Raw genomic sequence first — 18,449 nt, 5'->3', positions numbered from 1 at the left:
GCCATCTCCGCTCTTTCCACTCCGCGCTCAACATGTGGCAACTATATTCCCTTCATCCAACCGAGCTTCGACACGTGTCCCCTTGGTGCTGAATCTGAATTTCTTTCCCAAAAATCAGAGCAAATCTTTCCCAAATTAAATATATGATTTCTATTAATTTATGTGTAATTTTATTTAGTTTCCTTTTCTTTTGTAATTTCTTCCCCAAATTAAATATATGATTTCTATTAATTTATGTGTAATTTTATTTGGTTTCCTTTTCTTTTGTAATTATCTATTTTTATTATTTGTTTCCTTATTTGACTGGCAACCTCAAAACACAATAAATAAATGGGTTAGCCTAAGGTTTTTAGAAGCTTTTCATATTCAGTTTTCAGTCGTCTTGCTGTCACTCTTATATTTTCTCTCTAGAACTTGTGAGAATGTTTTGCAAGTTAGGCTAGAGTTCTCTTGGTGAGGTTAGAGATGAACTTTTGTTGAGTGACCTAATTCGGGCTTTTGATTCCATGTGCTGTAAAGTTTAATATTTGAATGAATTAAATCTCATATATCTTTCATTTATTTTTTAAAATATAGTGTGCCTATTTTTATATAAGTTCAGTCACGCTTTTCTTATGTAATTCTGTCACGCATTGTTTTGTTATTCAAATTATTTTGTAAATTGTCTTTTACTGTAATATTGTCAAATTGATATATTGTCGATTTTGGATAACTTGTAATAATAATATTTTCGGAGTAAACATAGAGATTTAATTTATCCAGATATTGAACTTTACAACACATGGAATCAAAAGCCCGAATTGGGTCACTCAAGAGTTGTTTGGTTGTAGGATTCGTACACCAATTCGAATCATGATTTGTGGTTCGTTACAGTGTTTTCTCTCACAAAAAATACACGTAAATCAAACATCTCATGATTCTAATCCATGAACCAAACGTCTCCTCAACAAAAGTTCATCTCTAACCTCACCAAGAGAACTCTAGCCTAGCTTGCAAAACATTCTCACAAGTTCTAGAGAGAAAATATGAGAGTGACAGCAAGACAACAAAAAACTGAATATGAAAAGCTTCTAAAAACCTTAGGCTAACCCCTATATTTATAGTGTTTCGAGGTTGCCAGTCAAATAAGAAAATAAATAATAAAAATAGAAAATTACAAAAGAAAAGGAAACTAAATAAAATTACACATAAATTATGAGAAATCATATATTTAATTTGGGGAAGAAATCTGGTAATTTGCTCTGATTTTTGGGGAAGAAATTCAGATTCAGCACCAAGGGGACACGTGTCGAAGCTCGGCTGGATGAAGGGAATAAAGTTGCCACGTGTCGAGTGCAGAGTGGAAAGAGGGGAGCTGGCGGTGGTCAGAGTAGGGAGACAGTTGGGGTCCACAGAGACAGCTGTCACGCACGGCGAATAGGCAGCAGACTAGCGCGCTGCACGCGGGACCCACGCGGGAGAAAACTGGAACGCGCACTGGGGGCTGCGTGGAAGGAACACGCGCGCTGAGAGATGGGCGTGCTGGTGACGCGCACGAGGGAGAGTCGGGAAACGCGAAAGAGCTGGGGCCCACGCGGAGGGAAATGATAGTTGCTCAGCTCGGCTTAGTGGCTTGACTCGGCTTGGTGCGTTTCTTTCTCTCTTAATGTGGCTTGTGTGGCTAGGCTTAGTGGCTCGGATTGGTTGAAAATATGGCTTTTATGGCTTCTTCTTGTGTAGCATTTTACACTGCTTTCATCTGTAAATAATGAAGCAAAAACTAGACAAATTCTAATTAAAAATATTATGAATAAAAATAATTAAATTGTTTAATTAAAGTTTAAATATTTTAATATAATATAAATCAAAAGTAATATTTAGGGTGCATTTTCATGTACTAATCAAGAGGCAAAAATGGATTTTGACTAACATAGGAGTTAATTTTTTTTTATTTCTTTTCAAGAACAATACCTACTGCTAGAACAATATATTTAAAAAATTTGACTAGTCAAACTAGAGGAGGGGATGTTTTTTTTAGACTTTTTCATAACTAGACTTGAAAAAGTTAAAAATAGTAGGAGAGGATAAATATGTCAATTGTGCCATGTCGGCCCGGTCCACAATCGGCTAGGCCCATACGTGTTTCGTATTGCGTTCGGCTTACCCATTAAACTTTGTGTCTTGCTCATGCCAGTCTAAGATTTAAAATCATAGACTCGGCCCAGCTTATAAGCCTAAGCACATTCGTGCTCGCTCCGTGTTGTGCTCATGGTTTTGTCATGCTTGGCATAATGGACCTTTGTGCCCACCCATTGGACCATTTTAGTCATTTAAATTTTTTTTGCATGATAAAAAAATAATTTTTTGAATTTTTTCAAATAAAAAATAATTTTAAAAAAGATATAATTTCATACGCTGTTACTAAGCAAAAAACATGATGCGATCATAATTACTAATTTACTGGATATATAATTATTTTAATTATTGAAAAAATTGCAACAATAACATAAAAATTATATAATAGAAATGAAAAAAATTTTATATTCGTTGGGTCGACTGATCGCACTTAATGGCTATACCGTGCTCGTGTTGAGTTCGAGCTTATCATCGTTTTGTGTCATATCAGACCCACGTGTTTAAAACTATATGAGTTCGGCACAACCCACCACCTTGTGTCGTGCTTAGCCCAGCCTATAATAATCTCGTGCTGTGATGTGCTCAGTCCAAAATTTTTCGTGCCGCACCATCATGATCAATGGGTGGCCCGGTCCAATTGACATCTCTAAAAGAAGAGAGAGATTTTCAAATTTTAAATATTTTTAGATACATTTTCGATAACACATCTATGTTAAAATATAAAATTTAAACTTTTCCATTATTTACTAAATGTTCCTTTAATATATGCTATTAATTTTATCCCCCTCTCAAATTTGCTACTTCCTTCATTCCCCCAGTTTTCTCTAAACAAAAAATGAGACAAATACTCTTTTAGAGTGTACGTGTCTGAATTTTTATAACTTATTTTTCATTAATATTTTTTTATATTATACTAATTAAAATAGTAATAATCAAGAGTAAGAGGTTAAAATTCAGACTTATGCACTCTAATGTTAAGTTCAACAATTTTTCTGAGAAAGAAAAAGATTGCGTTTGGAACTCCTTCCAAAATGATTTTATTTTTTGTATGAAAATGGAAATGAAAACGTTTTCAATCTCAGACATAAATCATTTTTAAAAATACATTTGGTAGTTTTATCAATATATTATTTTCAGTATAAAAAACTCATTAATGTCTCTCTCTCTCAGCTCGAGAGATGAGAAAACAAAAACAAAGGCCGTGTTTGGAATTGATCATGTTTTTATTTTTTACGTTTTTTGAGAAAGAAAAAATGAAAGTGTTTCCAAAATGACGTTTAGTGCAATAAAAACAAAAAACATAAATGAAAATAATTTTTTGGTTTAGTGTAAAATGAGAGAAAAATAAAAAATGACTTTTAGTCATTTTTCATTTTTTGTTTTCTTTTTCTCCTCCATCGAGCAGAGAGAGAGGACATTAATGAGTTTTTTTATACTGAAAACAATCTCTTGATAAAACTACCAAACACATTTTTAAAAATGATTTCTGTTTGAGATTGAAAACGTTTTCATTTTCATTTTCATACAAAAAACAAAATTATTTTGGAGCGAGTTCCAAACGCGCCCAAAAACTCTCCAATTTTACACTAAACTAAAAAATCGTTTTCATTTTCATTTTTTGTCTTTAATTGTGTCAAACGCCGTTTTGAAATCGTTTTCATTTTTTCTTTCTCAAAAAATGTGAAAAATAAAAATAAGAACAATTCCAAACACAACAAAAATATTTAGACTGGCCAGGGCCGCAACCACAGTTTAAATTTTTACTCATTACTCTTGATTAATATCATTTTGACTAATATAATTATTTTATTAAAAATAAGAGATACAAATTTAGATATAAATACAAACATTTGTCTCATTTCCTCGTTTCAAATTCTGAATGTCAAAGGCCTTGTTCATTTCACCGATTCGAGTTTAGAATTCAAGTTTTGTTACAGTAAAAATCTCTCAGAAACAGTCACATCTAACTTTTTTGCTACAGTAAAAAGCTTTCACATAAAGTCACATCTCAACTCGAATCAGCGAACTGAACGGGCCTAAAGTCAAGCATTACTCAAGAGAGTAAGGGGTTGTTTGGTTGGGAGGTTCATACCCCGATTCGAATTATGGTTTATGGTTCGCTACAGTATTTTCTCTCATAAAAAATACACATAAATCAAAAATGATTCTAATCTCATTATTCTAATCCATGAACAAAACGTCTTCTGAGAGTAAAAAAAAGAGGAGAGAAACGACGTCGTTGATTTTGAATTATCTGAAATTTCACACAGATTTTCGCCCAAGCGAAAAATCGAGATTTTCCCGGAAAAGAAAAAACCAGGGTTTTAGAGCTCGTTCCATAGCCGGAAGAAAGCTTGCTAGCCCCCCGGAGCAGAGAAAATGAGGTTCAACTTCGATTTGCAGGAAGCGAAACCAGAGCAAGGAAGGTCCTCGACGCCCAAAAACGACGTCGAATGGGTTCCCCTCAAGAACCACCCGGTCTTCACCTCCTCCGCCGCCGTATCCGCCCCTCTCCTATCGCCGAGAAATCTCTTGGCTTGGGACGGAGCTTCTCGCCTCTACTTCTGGGACTCCAACCTCCTCTGCCTTCATCAGATCTCGGTTCGCCTCGGCGAGCCGGTGCCGACCTCTGTCCTCGCTGCCTCGCCGTCTAAGGTCACCTTTCTTTCATTCTCTCGATTTTCCTTTTATCTCGTGTTTGGCTGCTGAGAAAGTGAAGGAAAGTAGAATGAGTGACCGTGAGTGTTGGTTAATATTTACTTCTGGTGTTGTTTTTGAATTGTTAGATAACAATATATGCATACAAATTGGCATTTCTAGGTATTTGAATTGTCATGTCCCTTTTTAGTTTTTAAGTTTATTTTTGATAAATTTAAATAATTTGATAGGTATTGCGACCAGTTGTGGAGGTTGAATTTGAAGTTGAGAAAATTTCTATTAATAGGAATGGATCAGCACTTTTGCTTGCTGGTTCGGATGCTCATTGTGTTATGTATCTATACGGGCGTGCTTCTTCCAAAGACAATGCCATAATTTGCAGGTATGGCGTTAAACCAATGTGTTTTCGATTTATCGTTTCACTTGGCATTTTAGAATTTGTGGAATCAGGTGTCAATTGATGCAACTTGGGTGAAATTGGAATATAACTGCTGTAGATTATTTCAGGCAAATATTCTTCTGGGTAAATTTTTTTTTAAGCTGCTGAAAAGTTCAAATTTTCATAGAAAAGTACAAATTATAGGAGCACCTCTTTTTTGAGAGCTATTCTAGCTTTATGATTTCTTTGACTCATTTCTTATATCTTATTATTTTTTCATGTTTTTAATTATCTCAATCCTTGTGATGGAGAATCAAATGGAAATCTCTTGGTTCATACCGAAATTGTTGTTACCATTTTGCAGGACTGTTAATGTTGGTTCACAAATCTATTCTAATGGCAGCAGCGTCATACGTGTGCTGCAAGTTTTGTGGCACCCTTACAGTGACACTCACTTGGGAATCCTTTCTTCCGATTCTGTTTTCAGGTATTACATTCCTTTTCACTTAGGAAATATGTTGTGTAGTTTTTGTGTTGTAAACACAAGTATTGGTGTAATGCGATCTGTGAAATTTGGAATATACTTTCTGGGTTTTTCTTTGTTTTGCATCATGTTGAAAAACATAGAAGCATAAAATAGTAGACAAATGCCGATGAGTTTATTTATAAAGAAAAAAAAATGGTGGACTTATGGATGGTTGAACCACTCTAATTAGGGAAGTCTTACATTACAAAGCCAAGATAACTTGGTGAAATCTATTTTAGTACAAGATTGAGCTCTAACTGGCAACTGAGTACCAGGTACGGAATTCTTAACTAAATCTAAGTAGTTGGATTGAATCTGAATTCAGTTAGTTGGGAGAAACAAGTTGAGAACATGGTTTTGATGTATCCTACTTTCCAATGTTTGTATTAGATTATATTTGTAGCTGTTGAGAACATGGTTTTGATGTATCCTACTTTCCAATGTTTGTATTAGATTATATTTGTAGCTGTCACAGATGTTCACTATATTTGTTTTTAATCTTTCATGTTTGCTATTGTTTTGTAGAATTTTTGATTTGTCTTCAAATCTTATGCAACCAGAGCAAGAGTATTATCTGCAGCCTGCAGAACCAGGAAGACACAGGAATGGCAAATCAATGTGTAGGAATGCCACATCAATTTGCCCCGCTGATTTTTCATTTGGCAGTGATCACCTGTGGGACCGGTTTAGTGTGAGTAATAATTGAAACTTGTGATTCCATTTGATTTGCATTTTCTCAATGATTTTTTGAATATACCACTATTATGTCAACTTCAGATATTATATCCATAATGGATGTTTTCACGTTCATGATTTTTTCAATGTTATTGGAATTTTGGTTTTGGATCCATTTATCACATACTTGAGTAGTTTCTGTTTTCCACACTGTTAGTTTTTTCTTTTCACATAAATACATTTCTTCATCTGGTGGATTTGCTGATAGTTTGTAAGACATGTAAATCTACTTGAAATGTAAACTGTGTTACTGCTTACTCTTGGTATAGAACATTCTGAGGTTAACTATTATTGAAAGTAGATTTCAATAATTTTTGTTGATTACGGTAGCACTTGCTAATTCTCACTTGGGATTTCTGCTGAATAGTTATTTTAGAATTTTCAATTATTAGGTAAGTAGATATGTAGTTTCAGTTTTCACTACCCAGTTTCTTGCCATTAACTGCATATTTTGTGCCATTTTACAGGTCTTTATTTTGTTCAGTGACGGTTCAGTTTACATCCTGTGTCCAATTGTTCCTTTTGGAAGGTACTTTACCCCTCATGTGCAGATTTTTGCTGTTTCATTCTCCCTGCCCCTGTCACTCACAGCTACTAGACTATATTGGTCCTGTTCAAATGCTTAAAGAAAAGTTGGATTTTTAACAATAATCTGAATAAATAGCATTTTCTACATATATTTATGATGTTTCAACAGGATTTAAGCACCTTAAGGAAACCTAGATTCTTGATAGTTGAACCATGGTGTCTCGCTGTACTATTGTGTGGACACTTGCTGTTGGTCTTGAGCGTAGATGTATCATTTTGCTATCCGTTCTTGTGCTCCATTGGGAGCTTTCACGTCGTACATAACATTCAGCTTATCCAATACCATATTTGGTTTGAGAATTTATTTTCATTTTCTGTCCTGCATTGTATGTGCTTTGTCTTTTATAAAGCTAATGAGTTAAGATTTTGTCCCGATTTTTGCATTGGAACTTGGAAATGTTATCTCAAACAGACTAAAATTCTGTGTTTGTGTTAGGAACCTAACTCAGAAATTCAGCCAGACACCAATACCACACTCACACACACCAGAAACAGTAAGAAAATGAGAGTAATCGGAGGGAATATTTTTAATCCAATCAGTCAAGAACACCAAATTACACTGAAATATAAAAGATAGATCGGAGATTTCGAGCTCTTCGGCACTCCCAGCTGTTCCGGCAACACACCCAACACTCAGAAGATGAAAATACTCACTGCCTAAACCTATTCCCTTTCCCCCATTCAAATTACTCCTAGATTTGCCCCCACGTCAGCCCATCCTAGCCACTTTCAATATTTTCCCTTAGGCCCCTAACTCTGTGTTTTCTACCCGTTTTGCCCCTCCTAGTGTAAACATGCTTCAGTAGGGGTCTAACAGTACCCCCCCCCCCCCCCCCCCCCCCCCTTCCCATTAGACGAGCAAGTCCAAGTCATGTGGCTCTCCCTCTCGAGCTTGTCGTGCGCGTAAGATGGCCGCGGGGCGGACCAGAAGCTCGAGCTCCTCTGAAAGATGCGGCGGCAAGGGGTGGGCAGCTGGGGTGTCTCCCTTGAAGGCTTTGAGTTGGGAAACATAGAACACCGGGTGTATGCGAGCAACCTTTGGAAGCGAAAGACGGTAAGCAACGTTGCGAATCTTCTCAGTGACCTCAAAGGGACCATAGTAACGAGGTGCCAACTTCTCATTGAACTTCTTGGCCAAGGATTTCAGCCGGTAGGGCCTAAGCTTGAGAAGAACAAGGTCGCTCGGCGCGAAGTGCACATCGCGGCGGTGAGCATCGGCAAACTTTTTCATGGTTTGCTGTGCCATCTCCAATTGCTCCTTGAGCTCATCCAACATGGAGTTACGAAGCTGCATCTGCCTGTCGACTTCAACATCCAAGGAAGGAGTATCTTGGAACCAGTATAACACCAGGGGGTCCCGGCCATAGACAACGCGAAAAGTGGTATACTTAGTAGAAGCATTGTATGTGGTATTGAACCAATACTCCGCCCACGGAAGGAACTTCAGCCACAATTTCGGTTTCGCGCCAGCAAAGCACCTCTAATAAGTCTCCAGACAACGGTTCACCACGTCAGTCTGGCCATCGGATTCAGGATGATAGGCGGAGCTAGTGTGCAGCTTGGTCCCTTGGAGCTTGAATAGCTCCCGCCAAAATGTACTCATGAATATGGGGTCACGGTCACTAACAATCAATCGAGGAACCCCAGGAAGTTGCACAATCTCTCGGACGAACAATTCGGCCACCGATTTCGCTGAAAACGGATGTGTGAGGGCACATAAATGGGCATACTTGGATAATCTATCAACTACTACGAAAATAGTATCCCGGCCCTCCGACTTAGGCAGCCCGCCGATGAAGTCCATCGAGATGTCCTCCCAAATTTGGTTTGGGAGCGGAAGAGGTTGCACGAGGCCCACGGGGGACAACGCTTCACTCTTGGCACTTTGGCACGTCACACATCGGGCCACATAATTGTGAATCTCCTCCTTCATTCCCGGCCAAAAGAGGTTACTTGCCAGCTGTTTGTAAGTGCAGAAATACCCTGAATGGTTGCCGATCACCGAATCATGGAACTCATGCAGTAAACGAGGGATATAAGGGGATGCTTTTGGCAACACTACCCTTTCCTTGTAGAGCAACAACCCTTCCTTCAAACGAAACCCTTCTCGCACCATTTCCCGTCTTGCAACTTGGCGATCACCCGAGCACCACTCATCCGCCCGCTGCCCCCGCTTCACATCCGCCAAATCCACCAAATGGGGCACGGAAATGGCCGCTAGGTCCAAGGTTCGCTCCTCTCCCCTCCTTGATAGTGCATCCGCCGCCCTATTGGCTGCCCCTAGTTTAAATTGGACCTCAAAGTCATAGCCCAAAAGCTTCGTAACCCAACGTAATTGTTCCGGTGGAAGCATCCTTTGATCCATGAGGAATTGAAGGCTTTGTTGGTTGGAACGAACCACAAAGTGGCATCCCAACAAGTAATGGCGCCACTTTTGGATGGCAAACACTACCGCCATCAACTCCCGCTCATCAACCGATTTCACCCGGCTTGCCTCGGCGAGCGCCTTAGTAAAGAAAGCGATTGGTTTGCCTTATTGCATGAGCACTGCCCCAAGACCAACCCCCGACGCGTCCGTTTCCACTACAAAAGGCTTGGTGAAATCGGGCATAGCCAATACCGGAAGGGTAGTCATAGCCTCCTTAAGGACCACAAAGGCTTGCGCTGCCGCTTCTCCCCATTCGAAGCCTCCTTTCTTTAGCAAATTAGTAAGAGGACGAGCTATCTCTCCATACCCCCTCACAAAATGCCGATAATACCTGGTGAGGCCCAAAAACCCGCGCACATCACGCACATTCCGAGGTGTTGGCCAAGTAGAAATGGCCGTGACTTTGGAGGGGTCCACCGCCACTCCCTCTCCTGAAATTATGTGGCCGAGATACTCTACCCTTGATTAGCATATAGCTTTTCTCTTTCCAAAATCTCCAACACCCTAGTCAAATGCTCCCTATGCTCCTCCAAGCTTTTGCTATACACCAAAATATCATCGAAGAACACAAGGACGAATCGGCGAAGGTATGGTCGAAATACCGAGTTCATTAATGCTTGGAATGTCGCCGTGGCATTGGTGAGGCCGAATGGCATCACTAAGAACTCATAGTGGCCCTCGTGTGTCCGAAAGGCCGTCTTCTCCACATCACCCTTGAGGACCCGAATTTGATGGTATCCCGCCCTCAAATCCAACTTCGAGAATACTTGTGCTCCATGGAGCTCATCAAGGAGCTCGTCGATCACCGGAATAGGGAACTTATCCGGGACCATTACTTGGTTCAAGGCCTGATAATCCACGCAAAAACGCCAACTACCGTCTTTTTTCACCAAGAGCATCGGACTCGAATAAGGGCTACAACTAGGCCAAATTATCCCCGAAGTCAACATATCCGTCACCAATCGCTCAATCTCCCCCTTTTGAAAATGTGGATAGCAATAGGGTCGGATGTTGGGAGGGTCCGCCCCATCCTTCAATACGACACGGTGATCCCGAACTCTCTTAGGGGCAGCCCCTTAACCTCCTCAAAAACTCCCTTGAACAGCGCCAACACTCCATGTAGCTCCTTGGAAATTGCTTCGGCAGCTCCTTCCTTGCCACCTCCCACTACCTCACAAACTTCTAGCAATACTTCCACTTGGTGAAGCCCGAGAGACCGAGCCATCGAACGTAAGTGTTCGCCAAAAATCCTATGCATAAAAATGACTCTACGCAAGTGTACGTAATCGAACAAGTAATACATTAGTGAGTAAGAGTATCGTCTCCACAGAGATTGAGTTAATAAGAAATTGATTACAAAAACCAGTTGTGCTAAAATTATCGAGAGTGAATCGAGTACCAAATTGATGTGGATTAAGTAAAATGGATGAGTAAGGTAAACGGGTGTGATTAAAATGTAAACCAGTTGTGCTAAAAGGTAAGACTTAACAAGTTCTAAGCTACAAGCTGTGAATCAATGATGGGTAAGGGTTAGGATTACTGATTTCTCCTCGGTTGCAACTCTGACCACGTTTTGCTATAGGATTGCTGTAGCAAAGTTCATCGAGTCAACCTAAAATTCTGCATATTCCTCTTTCGACAGATCTATGCTTATAGTTCCTTAAACCAAAACCAACATATTCCTATGCATTTTAGTTTGCAAAACCTGAAGAGCCCGTTTGGTTGGAGGATTCATTCTCTGATTCGAATCATGGTTCATGGTTCGCTACAGTATTTTCTCTCACAAAAAACACATGTAAATTAAAAATGGTTCTAATCTCATGGTTCTAATCCATGAACCAAACGGGCTCGAAGTTAAACACCAATTTTAATGGGTTGTACAAGACAATATTATATTCTTATACTATTCCCTTATATTATCCAAGATAAATCTAACTAAAACTAACATTTCCAGAATTAATTTCAGTTTATGTTTTCCAATAAGTGATGGCCTGTCATTTAATAAAAATTAGACAACAAGTACACTTGAATAAACAAGATGAAAATTACACAAACAATTAAAATAGCAAATAGATCTTCATTGCAACTTTGGTTTCATCAATAATCCTAGCTAAGAATTTAGCTCATGTTTAGTTCAAAGAAATCAGAATTAATATCAATAACCATATCCATTTGTTCACAAAGAGAAAATACATATAGCAGGAAGAAAAATGGCGAAGCTAAAATCTGAGCTAAGCAAGTGTGTATCCTTGCTTCCTTGTGTCAGCCGTGCTGTACTCCCCATTCAACTCTAGAAATCAGCGCCCAAATTCCTCCTATACTCCCCTTTTTCTCTCTTCTCAGCTCGTACAAGGAATTCTGTGCGCCTCCCTCTCTGTCTCTGGCTCCTTCGTACAACACCCTTCTTTCTCTTATATACTAAGGCAGGGTGAGGTGCCCTAATTACATGTGTCCTTCTGAGAGCCAAAACTGATGGTCCCCCCTTAAGTGCTCTTACAGCTGTCCTGTCTCGGCGACGTCAGCAATTGGACCACTACCAGCTGTAAAGAAAATTGCGCCAACTTGCACATTTTGGCTATATCTACTTTGTTGCAACTTTGCTGCAGCGTTGCTATAGCATCGGGTGCATTTCTGTTTTCACTTCCTTTACCGTGCTTTTCTTTCAAAATGCTTTCACCAACACTGCCCTTGGACTTCCTGCACTATATCCCAGAGTCAACACACTTTCATTGAATATGAGGACTAAATCCATGATTTGACGAGATTGTTGCACAAATATCAACCTTTTATCAACTAAACAAAAACTAACTAATGTTATACGAAATATTAACACTAAGGCATTTTACCTTGAGAAAATAAGCAACTACTAAGCTTAAAAGTATGCTAAATAACTCTATTTCATCGAGTTATCAGTAAGCTTGCGGGCATGTAGCATAAAGAGGGGTCTCCTGACCAACTCACCCACTATTTCCCCTCCTTAAACTTCATCGTGAATCGGGACCAATCCGCTCTCACCTTTCCCAATCTATGCAACCACGTCACTCCTAACACCACATCGGCACTTCCTAACTCAAATGGGAAAATATCCTCCACCACCTTGTAACCTTGAATCATCAACTCTACTCCCCGGAAAACACCTTGTTGTTTGATACACGCTCCGTTCCCCACTTGCACACCACACCTAACCGAGGAATCACAAGGCAGGCCCAACTCTTGGACCACCAATTTTGATACAAAACTGTGAGAAGCTCCACTATCCACCAACACTACCACCTCCCGCGAACCAATCCATCCTTTGACTTTCATGGTTTTAGCAGAGTTTACTCCCATTAGAGAGTTGAGCGAGATATCTACCTTCTCTATCGCTGAGTCTTCATCGGAGCCCTCCTCCTCCTTGACCTCCCCTTCTATTTCTGAATCATCTTCGGTCACCAACAGAATTTGGAGTTGCTTGTTCTTGCAATGGTGTCCGGGGCTAAACTTCTCATCGCATTTAAAGCAAAGCCCATGGGCACATCGTTGTTGCATCTCCTCCTCCGACATCCGGCGGTATCCCCCTGCACCACCACCCGACGGACTAGAAGCCCCCGACAGGGAAGCTCGTCCCCTTCCAACATCCCCCCCTTCCCGGCCGGTGTTGGATCAAAGGGAGCTCCCCGAAAACGAAGGCTGGCTGGTGGTACCGTCATTGAACGAGTAGGACCTTCCCAATCCTCCAACCCGTCCACTCTTCCACCGCCCCATTCTCTCCACCGCCTCGTTTCGATCCTCGATTTGTTGTGCCATCTCCATCACCTCTTGGAGAGTAGCCGGTTTATGCATCTTCACCTCCGCTCTAACATCCTCTCAGAGTCCATTGAAGATCCCTTGTAAAATGCATTTGGCATTCCTCTCACCGGAGCCGAAAGCAATTCAAAACGGTCAAAATAGTCCGCTACCGATCCCACTTGCCTCAACGCCATCAATCTCTCCATCGGATCGCCCTCTTTGGCTCTATTAAACTGTTTCAAAATTGCTCCCTTCAACTCCCTCCATCCCACAAACGGATCTTGCGAATCCGTCCACCGAAACCAATTCAAGGCCCACCCCTCCATGCACATTGAGGCAGCCGACACCTTGTCTCGCTCCGGAATCTCACACATATCAAAATACTGCTCCGCCCTAAACAACCACCCATAGGGATCCTCGCCGGCGAAGCTTGGCATTTCGATCCTTCTCCCCCGAAATTCTCCCCTTCCCCGGTGGTTTTCTGAGGTCTCTTGGCGGAACTCCCGCCGGTTCTCCCACCTTCATTCCCCACGGGCCAGCCCCGGATCCCAACCTCTTCGGACCCCAATCAGATCTGGATCTGGGTTGGGTTCCCTATTCTGGGGATACCCATGACGTCCCCGACCCGGAATAGGCCTCACCTGCTCAAACTCCGGCTCCCACGCTGGTTCCCGTCGCCGTCCCAGCTCCGCCGCCCTTTCCAGCGAGCCCTGGCCACTTTCCGCCCTCAGCCCGCCATCGATCTGCTCTCCCCGCCGTTGACCCAAACCTCCGAGCCCTAGATCTCGCCGGTAGTTGCGATCTTCTAGAAGACCCATGTCTCTCCGGCGCCGGTAATCCCTCTCGCGGCCTCGATCTTCGCGATTCGGCGCTTCCCGGCGAAGATCCGCCCGATTTGGTACCTCCACTCCGCCTGGGTCGTCGCGATCTGGGCTCTCCTCGCCCCGAGGCGCGCGATCTCGCCTCTCCCCATCTTGTCGTTCGCCGTCACGACCCAACTCGGCCTCCCCGGCCATCGGCCGCGCCGCCAGCAGTGCCTCCATCCTCTGCAGCGCCGCCTGCACGTCTTCCATCTAAGTCCGAACCTCCCCCAGTTCACCACGAAGCCCAGCCACTTCTTCACGGATCTGCAGAAGGTTCTTAGTCACCACCGTGTGGACCGCCTCCTGGACCACCGCCAATCCCTTTTCCACCGTAGTCACCCTCTCCGGATCCGCTGGTTTAGGTGCCATGGATCGGAGCTCTGATACCAAATTGTTAGGAATCTAACTCAGAAAATCAGCCAAATACCAATACCACACTCACACACCAGAAACAATAAGAAAATGAGAGTAATCGGAGGGAATATTATTAATCCAATCAGTCAAGAATACCAAATTACATTGAAATATAAAAGATAGATAGGAGATTTCGAGTTCTCCGGCACTCCCAGCCGTTCCGGCAACACACCCAACACTTAGAAGATGAAAATACTCACTGCCTAAACCTACTCCCCTTCCCCCATTCAAATTACTCCCAAATTAGCCCCCTTGCCACGTCAGCCCATCCTAGCTACTTTCAATATTTTCCCTTAGGCCCCTAACTCTGTGTTTTCTACCTGTTTTGCCCCTCCTAGTGTAAACCTGCTTCAGTAGGGATCTAACAGTTTGCTAATTAATATTTCCTTCCTGCATCTCTGCGGATATGCATTTACAAGGCTCTAACATAATGACGTGTTTAGCAAATTTAGACTAAATACCTATTTGAAAGCTATCTTGCTCTTTATATTGTATGCTGACGTGCTTATCTCATCTTGCAACAGTGTCCATAAATGGGAGTCTATAATAGAGATACATAACGACGCCCATACATTTGGCCAGAAATCATCCAATTCATCGGCAGTTAGTAATTCTAATTTGGCAATTTCTTGGTTGGAAGCAACATTTCCAGATTTAACGCACCAAGCATCAGAAGGGATAGACCTATCTGCAATAAGAGCTCGTCCTTACGCTTTATTTGATGCATCACTTTCTTTGCAGGTACACATATTGTCCTCTCCTCTCCCTCTCTCTCTTTGGAAATATATTGTCTTATCCTATCTACATGCACGTTGTAGTTGTTACATTCTGTAATCTGTAGAACTTTAAAGTATGCAAGTTGACTATTTTGGAAAGGACATAATAACACTAGTGGTATATATGTATTTGAGTTTGTATGTGGACGTATATTATACCCCCCAGATGGACTTTGATTGGGTAATATTATTAATTCAACTTGACCTAATTAAGTTAAAACTTTTCTTTATGATTGCATCTGAGGTTATCAGTTAGTAATTCTTTGAGATGCCACTAAAGCATTTTATTTCTGATTTTCTAGGGGTCTTTAAGAAAAGTGTCCCATGAGGATAATGAGGATTTAGCCATTCGTGGTGCAGAATGTGAAGGTCGTGCAGTTAGTTTTCTATACAACATAGTCAGCAAGGACTCAATTTTGGTGACTGCCTGGAGTGGTGGACAATTGCAAATAGATGCCCTAGCTGACGAAATCCAGCCAGTTTGGAATGTTAATAGCCCACCTCGTGTCCGTGTGGATTCCGAAGACCACATCTGTGGTCTGGCTATGATTTGTGAGTTAATTCCAGGCAATCGTTCCATTGCCAAGCTTGATCAACCACTTGAAAATACTGTTTGGCTGGGGCACCCTCCCCCGCTACTGAGGCTAGCCACCGTGGATCTGGCTCTTCCAAAGAAAGCAGAAGGTGGTTCTTTTATCACGATGTTTGTCGATCCCCTTATGCCAGAAAGAATATATTCCCTTCATGATGGAGGAATAGATTCAGTAGTGTTACATTTTCTCCCATTTACGAGTCAGATTAGTGGCAAAAATGAGGCTGGGAGGACTCCATCTGTTCATCCTGTTCTGAGTACATGCCAGGGAGAAGCATCCTCACCATCTCCACTTTATGGCTTTGTGTCACTATCTGATTCATTTGGGTATTCATGGATTGTGGGAGTCACAATTCCGTGTGAGTGTTTTGTTCTTGAGATGAAAACATGGAACCTATTGCTACCGAGTAGCATCGATATGGAGAACAAGAGTTCTCAGTCTCAAGAATTAAAAGAGAGAGAGATGCCAGATATTATCATAAGCAAAGAACTCCTAAGTGGACCTAAGGTCGTTCTTATACCTCAGACTTCATCGAATCTTCGTTCTGTTGCTGCTGATTCTATTGAAGGTCGCTCGACACTTCATCAATACTTCAAGCTTTTCCATGAAAATTATGTGGAATATGCACATAAGGTACTTTAAATACCATGGTGTGAAAATACAGGAACTTTAGTTTTAAGGGCGACATTGACATGACCTTTTAATAGTTTGATATCGGTAGTGAGCCGTAAAATTTTCCATGGTGTACGGTCTTGGACATGTTCTTTTACAACATTGGATAATCCATTGTCTTCCAATTTTTTAGGTGTACTTTGAGCTCAAGCATCATGGGCCTCACTTGAAGAGAATTATTAACGACCAGCATTCTCGTTTAGGTGAGGCACAAGAGAAAATTTTGAAAGTTGAGGAGAAGCAGTCGAATTTGGAGGATAGAATAGCTCACGCAATTCAGCAGCAGAGTTTCCTAGAAGAGCGCTTGAAACGCTTGCGGAATTTACCAGGGGCCCATAAGAAACCTCTCTCCAAAGCTGAGCGACAATTCAAGTCTGAGCTTGGTAGTTGTTTTTCTTTGCAAAGTCTCTTAGTTTGGTTGATCCTATTTGATTTGAATTTTTTATGGTTCGGTTTTCATTCCCGATCGTCTTTAACTGTGAGCAAACTGGTACTTAATATTTTCTTAAGGAATTAACATACCTTTTTACGCGCAGACCATTTTAGTGGAGTCGAGCTTGGTGCTTTGCGTTCTTCAATATCTGCTTTATCTGCAAGGTTGAGAAGGCACACACAATCTCCAAATGGCAATGCATCAAACCAACAAAAACTAATTTCAACGAGGAAGAATCACGCCCAAGATTCTCAAATCTCCCAACTGAAATCCTCGCTCGAGAGGCTCTCACTCGTTAGCAGTGAGAACTCGAAAAAGGTAAAGCTTGTTGAATCCGCGTTGAAGAGCTGGGAAAGCAGCAGGTGATACCTACTGGCTACTCCTGTTTAAGATATGTGATTTAAGTACGCAGCTCATGTACCGGTTTTGAGTTTTGTGGCGTGAAAAATCTCTTCATTGGCTTTGGCGGTTCACGCTTGTTGTTAGCAAGATTGAAGATTAAACATGGCAGTACAAAAGATATTTAAATCTCTTCCAAAGATGAAGCTGTCGCGACCAAATACCGAGTCTACTTTGTCATCTCATTATTAGATCCTATGCCCAAATGTGTGAGATCTTTGTAAAAAAATCGTTTTTGCTGAGATATATTTAGTCACCTACATCTACATGTTATTGTTAATGTCTTGGTACATTATCGGATATGATGGGATTTCATGTGCAAGGAATTATTTATACCGCGCCAAAGTAACGAGATTCATGCCTTATTTCTCTATTATAGGCGATTTCTTACGCTTAAGCTAGGACTTGAAAGCACATATTACAAGCATTATGAAAAGGAATACAATTTTTCCTAAAAAAAAAAGACCCTTATAAAAAGAAAAATGGAAAAACGAAAGTGGGATTTTGAGGGGCTCGAGGAAGGCCATGAGAAGCCATTTCTTTTGATTAAATTTGCCGTCACTCTCTTTGAACACTTTTGATAAAGCAGGCTTACGCATGCCATGCACATTCAAGTTTCACGTCAGAAAGTGGTTGGTTTAAGGCCATGAGAAGCCATTTCTTTTGATTAAATTTGCCGTCACTCTCTTTTAACACTTTTGATAAAGCAGGCTTACGCATGCCATGCACATTCAAGTTTCACGTCAGAAAGTGGTTGGTTCGTCGTTTGATACATGTTGCATGCTTTGTGCGTGTACGGACGAATGGATGATAACCGGCTTTAAAGAAGAGCTCAAATGTCAAAACCCATGAATTAAATCAATTAATTAATTACATATAATAACAGAGATTTTAGGTTTTTATTTCAATAAGATCACAAAGATCAACAAGATTACAACTTTGCTACATATTCCCTGCCTTCCATATCTTCTCTTCTTCTTATGTGTTTTTTTGGATCTTACTCTTTACATTGCCGATCAGGATTCCTACGCTGCACAATGATAGGGTATCGCTTCTGAGTCCTAGTGGTTGGGAAGAACACCAACTTATCCTCTTCAGCAGG

At 41.1% G+C, this 18,449-nt stretch overlaps 2 protein-coding genes across 2 annotated transcripts in view; one reads left to right on the top strand and one right to left on the bottom strand.

The window, feature by feature from the left end:
• Positions 1–4,398: 4,398 nt before the first annotated feature.
• On the top strand, positions 4,399–17,736 carry LOC21409070 (nuclear pore complex protein NUP88). The gene is made up of 9 exons (XM_024164735.1): positions 4,399–4,770; positions 5,004–5,155; positions 5,517–5,639; positions 6,204–6,369; positions 6,881–6,942; positions 14,999–15,215; positions 15,553–16,476; positions 16,649–16,898; positions 17,052–17,736. The coding sequence occupies exons 1-9, from the start codon at positions 4,495–4,497 to the stop codon at positions 17,312–17,314; spliced, it is 2,433 nt and encodes an 810-aa protein (XP_024020503.1). The 5' UTR covers positions 4,399–4,494; the 3' UTR covers positions 17,315–17,736.
• Positions 17,737–18,200: 464 nt separating this feature from the next.
• LOC21409069 (cytochrome P450 90A1) overlaps positions 18,201–18,449 on the bottom strand; it is a 5,933-nt gene continuing 5,684 nt past the window's right edge. The window contains exon 9 of the mRNA XM_010096799.2: positions 18,201–18,449. Within this exon, the coding sequence (XP_010095101.2) occupies positions 18,345–18,449 (105 nt within the window). The 3' untranslated portion in view covers positions 18,201–18,344.

This window comes from Morus notabilis, unplaced genomic scaffold, assembly GCF_000414095.1.
Source record: "Morus notabilis unplaced genomic scaffold, ASM41409v2 Scaffold42, whole genome shotgun sequence".
Classification (NCBI taxonomy): Eukaryota; Viridiplantae; Streptophyta; class Magnoliopsida; order Rosales; family Moraceae; genus Morus; species Morus notabilis.
Note: the sequence above shows the minus strand (reverse complement) of the source record. Positions and strands in the feature narration are given on the sequence as shown.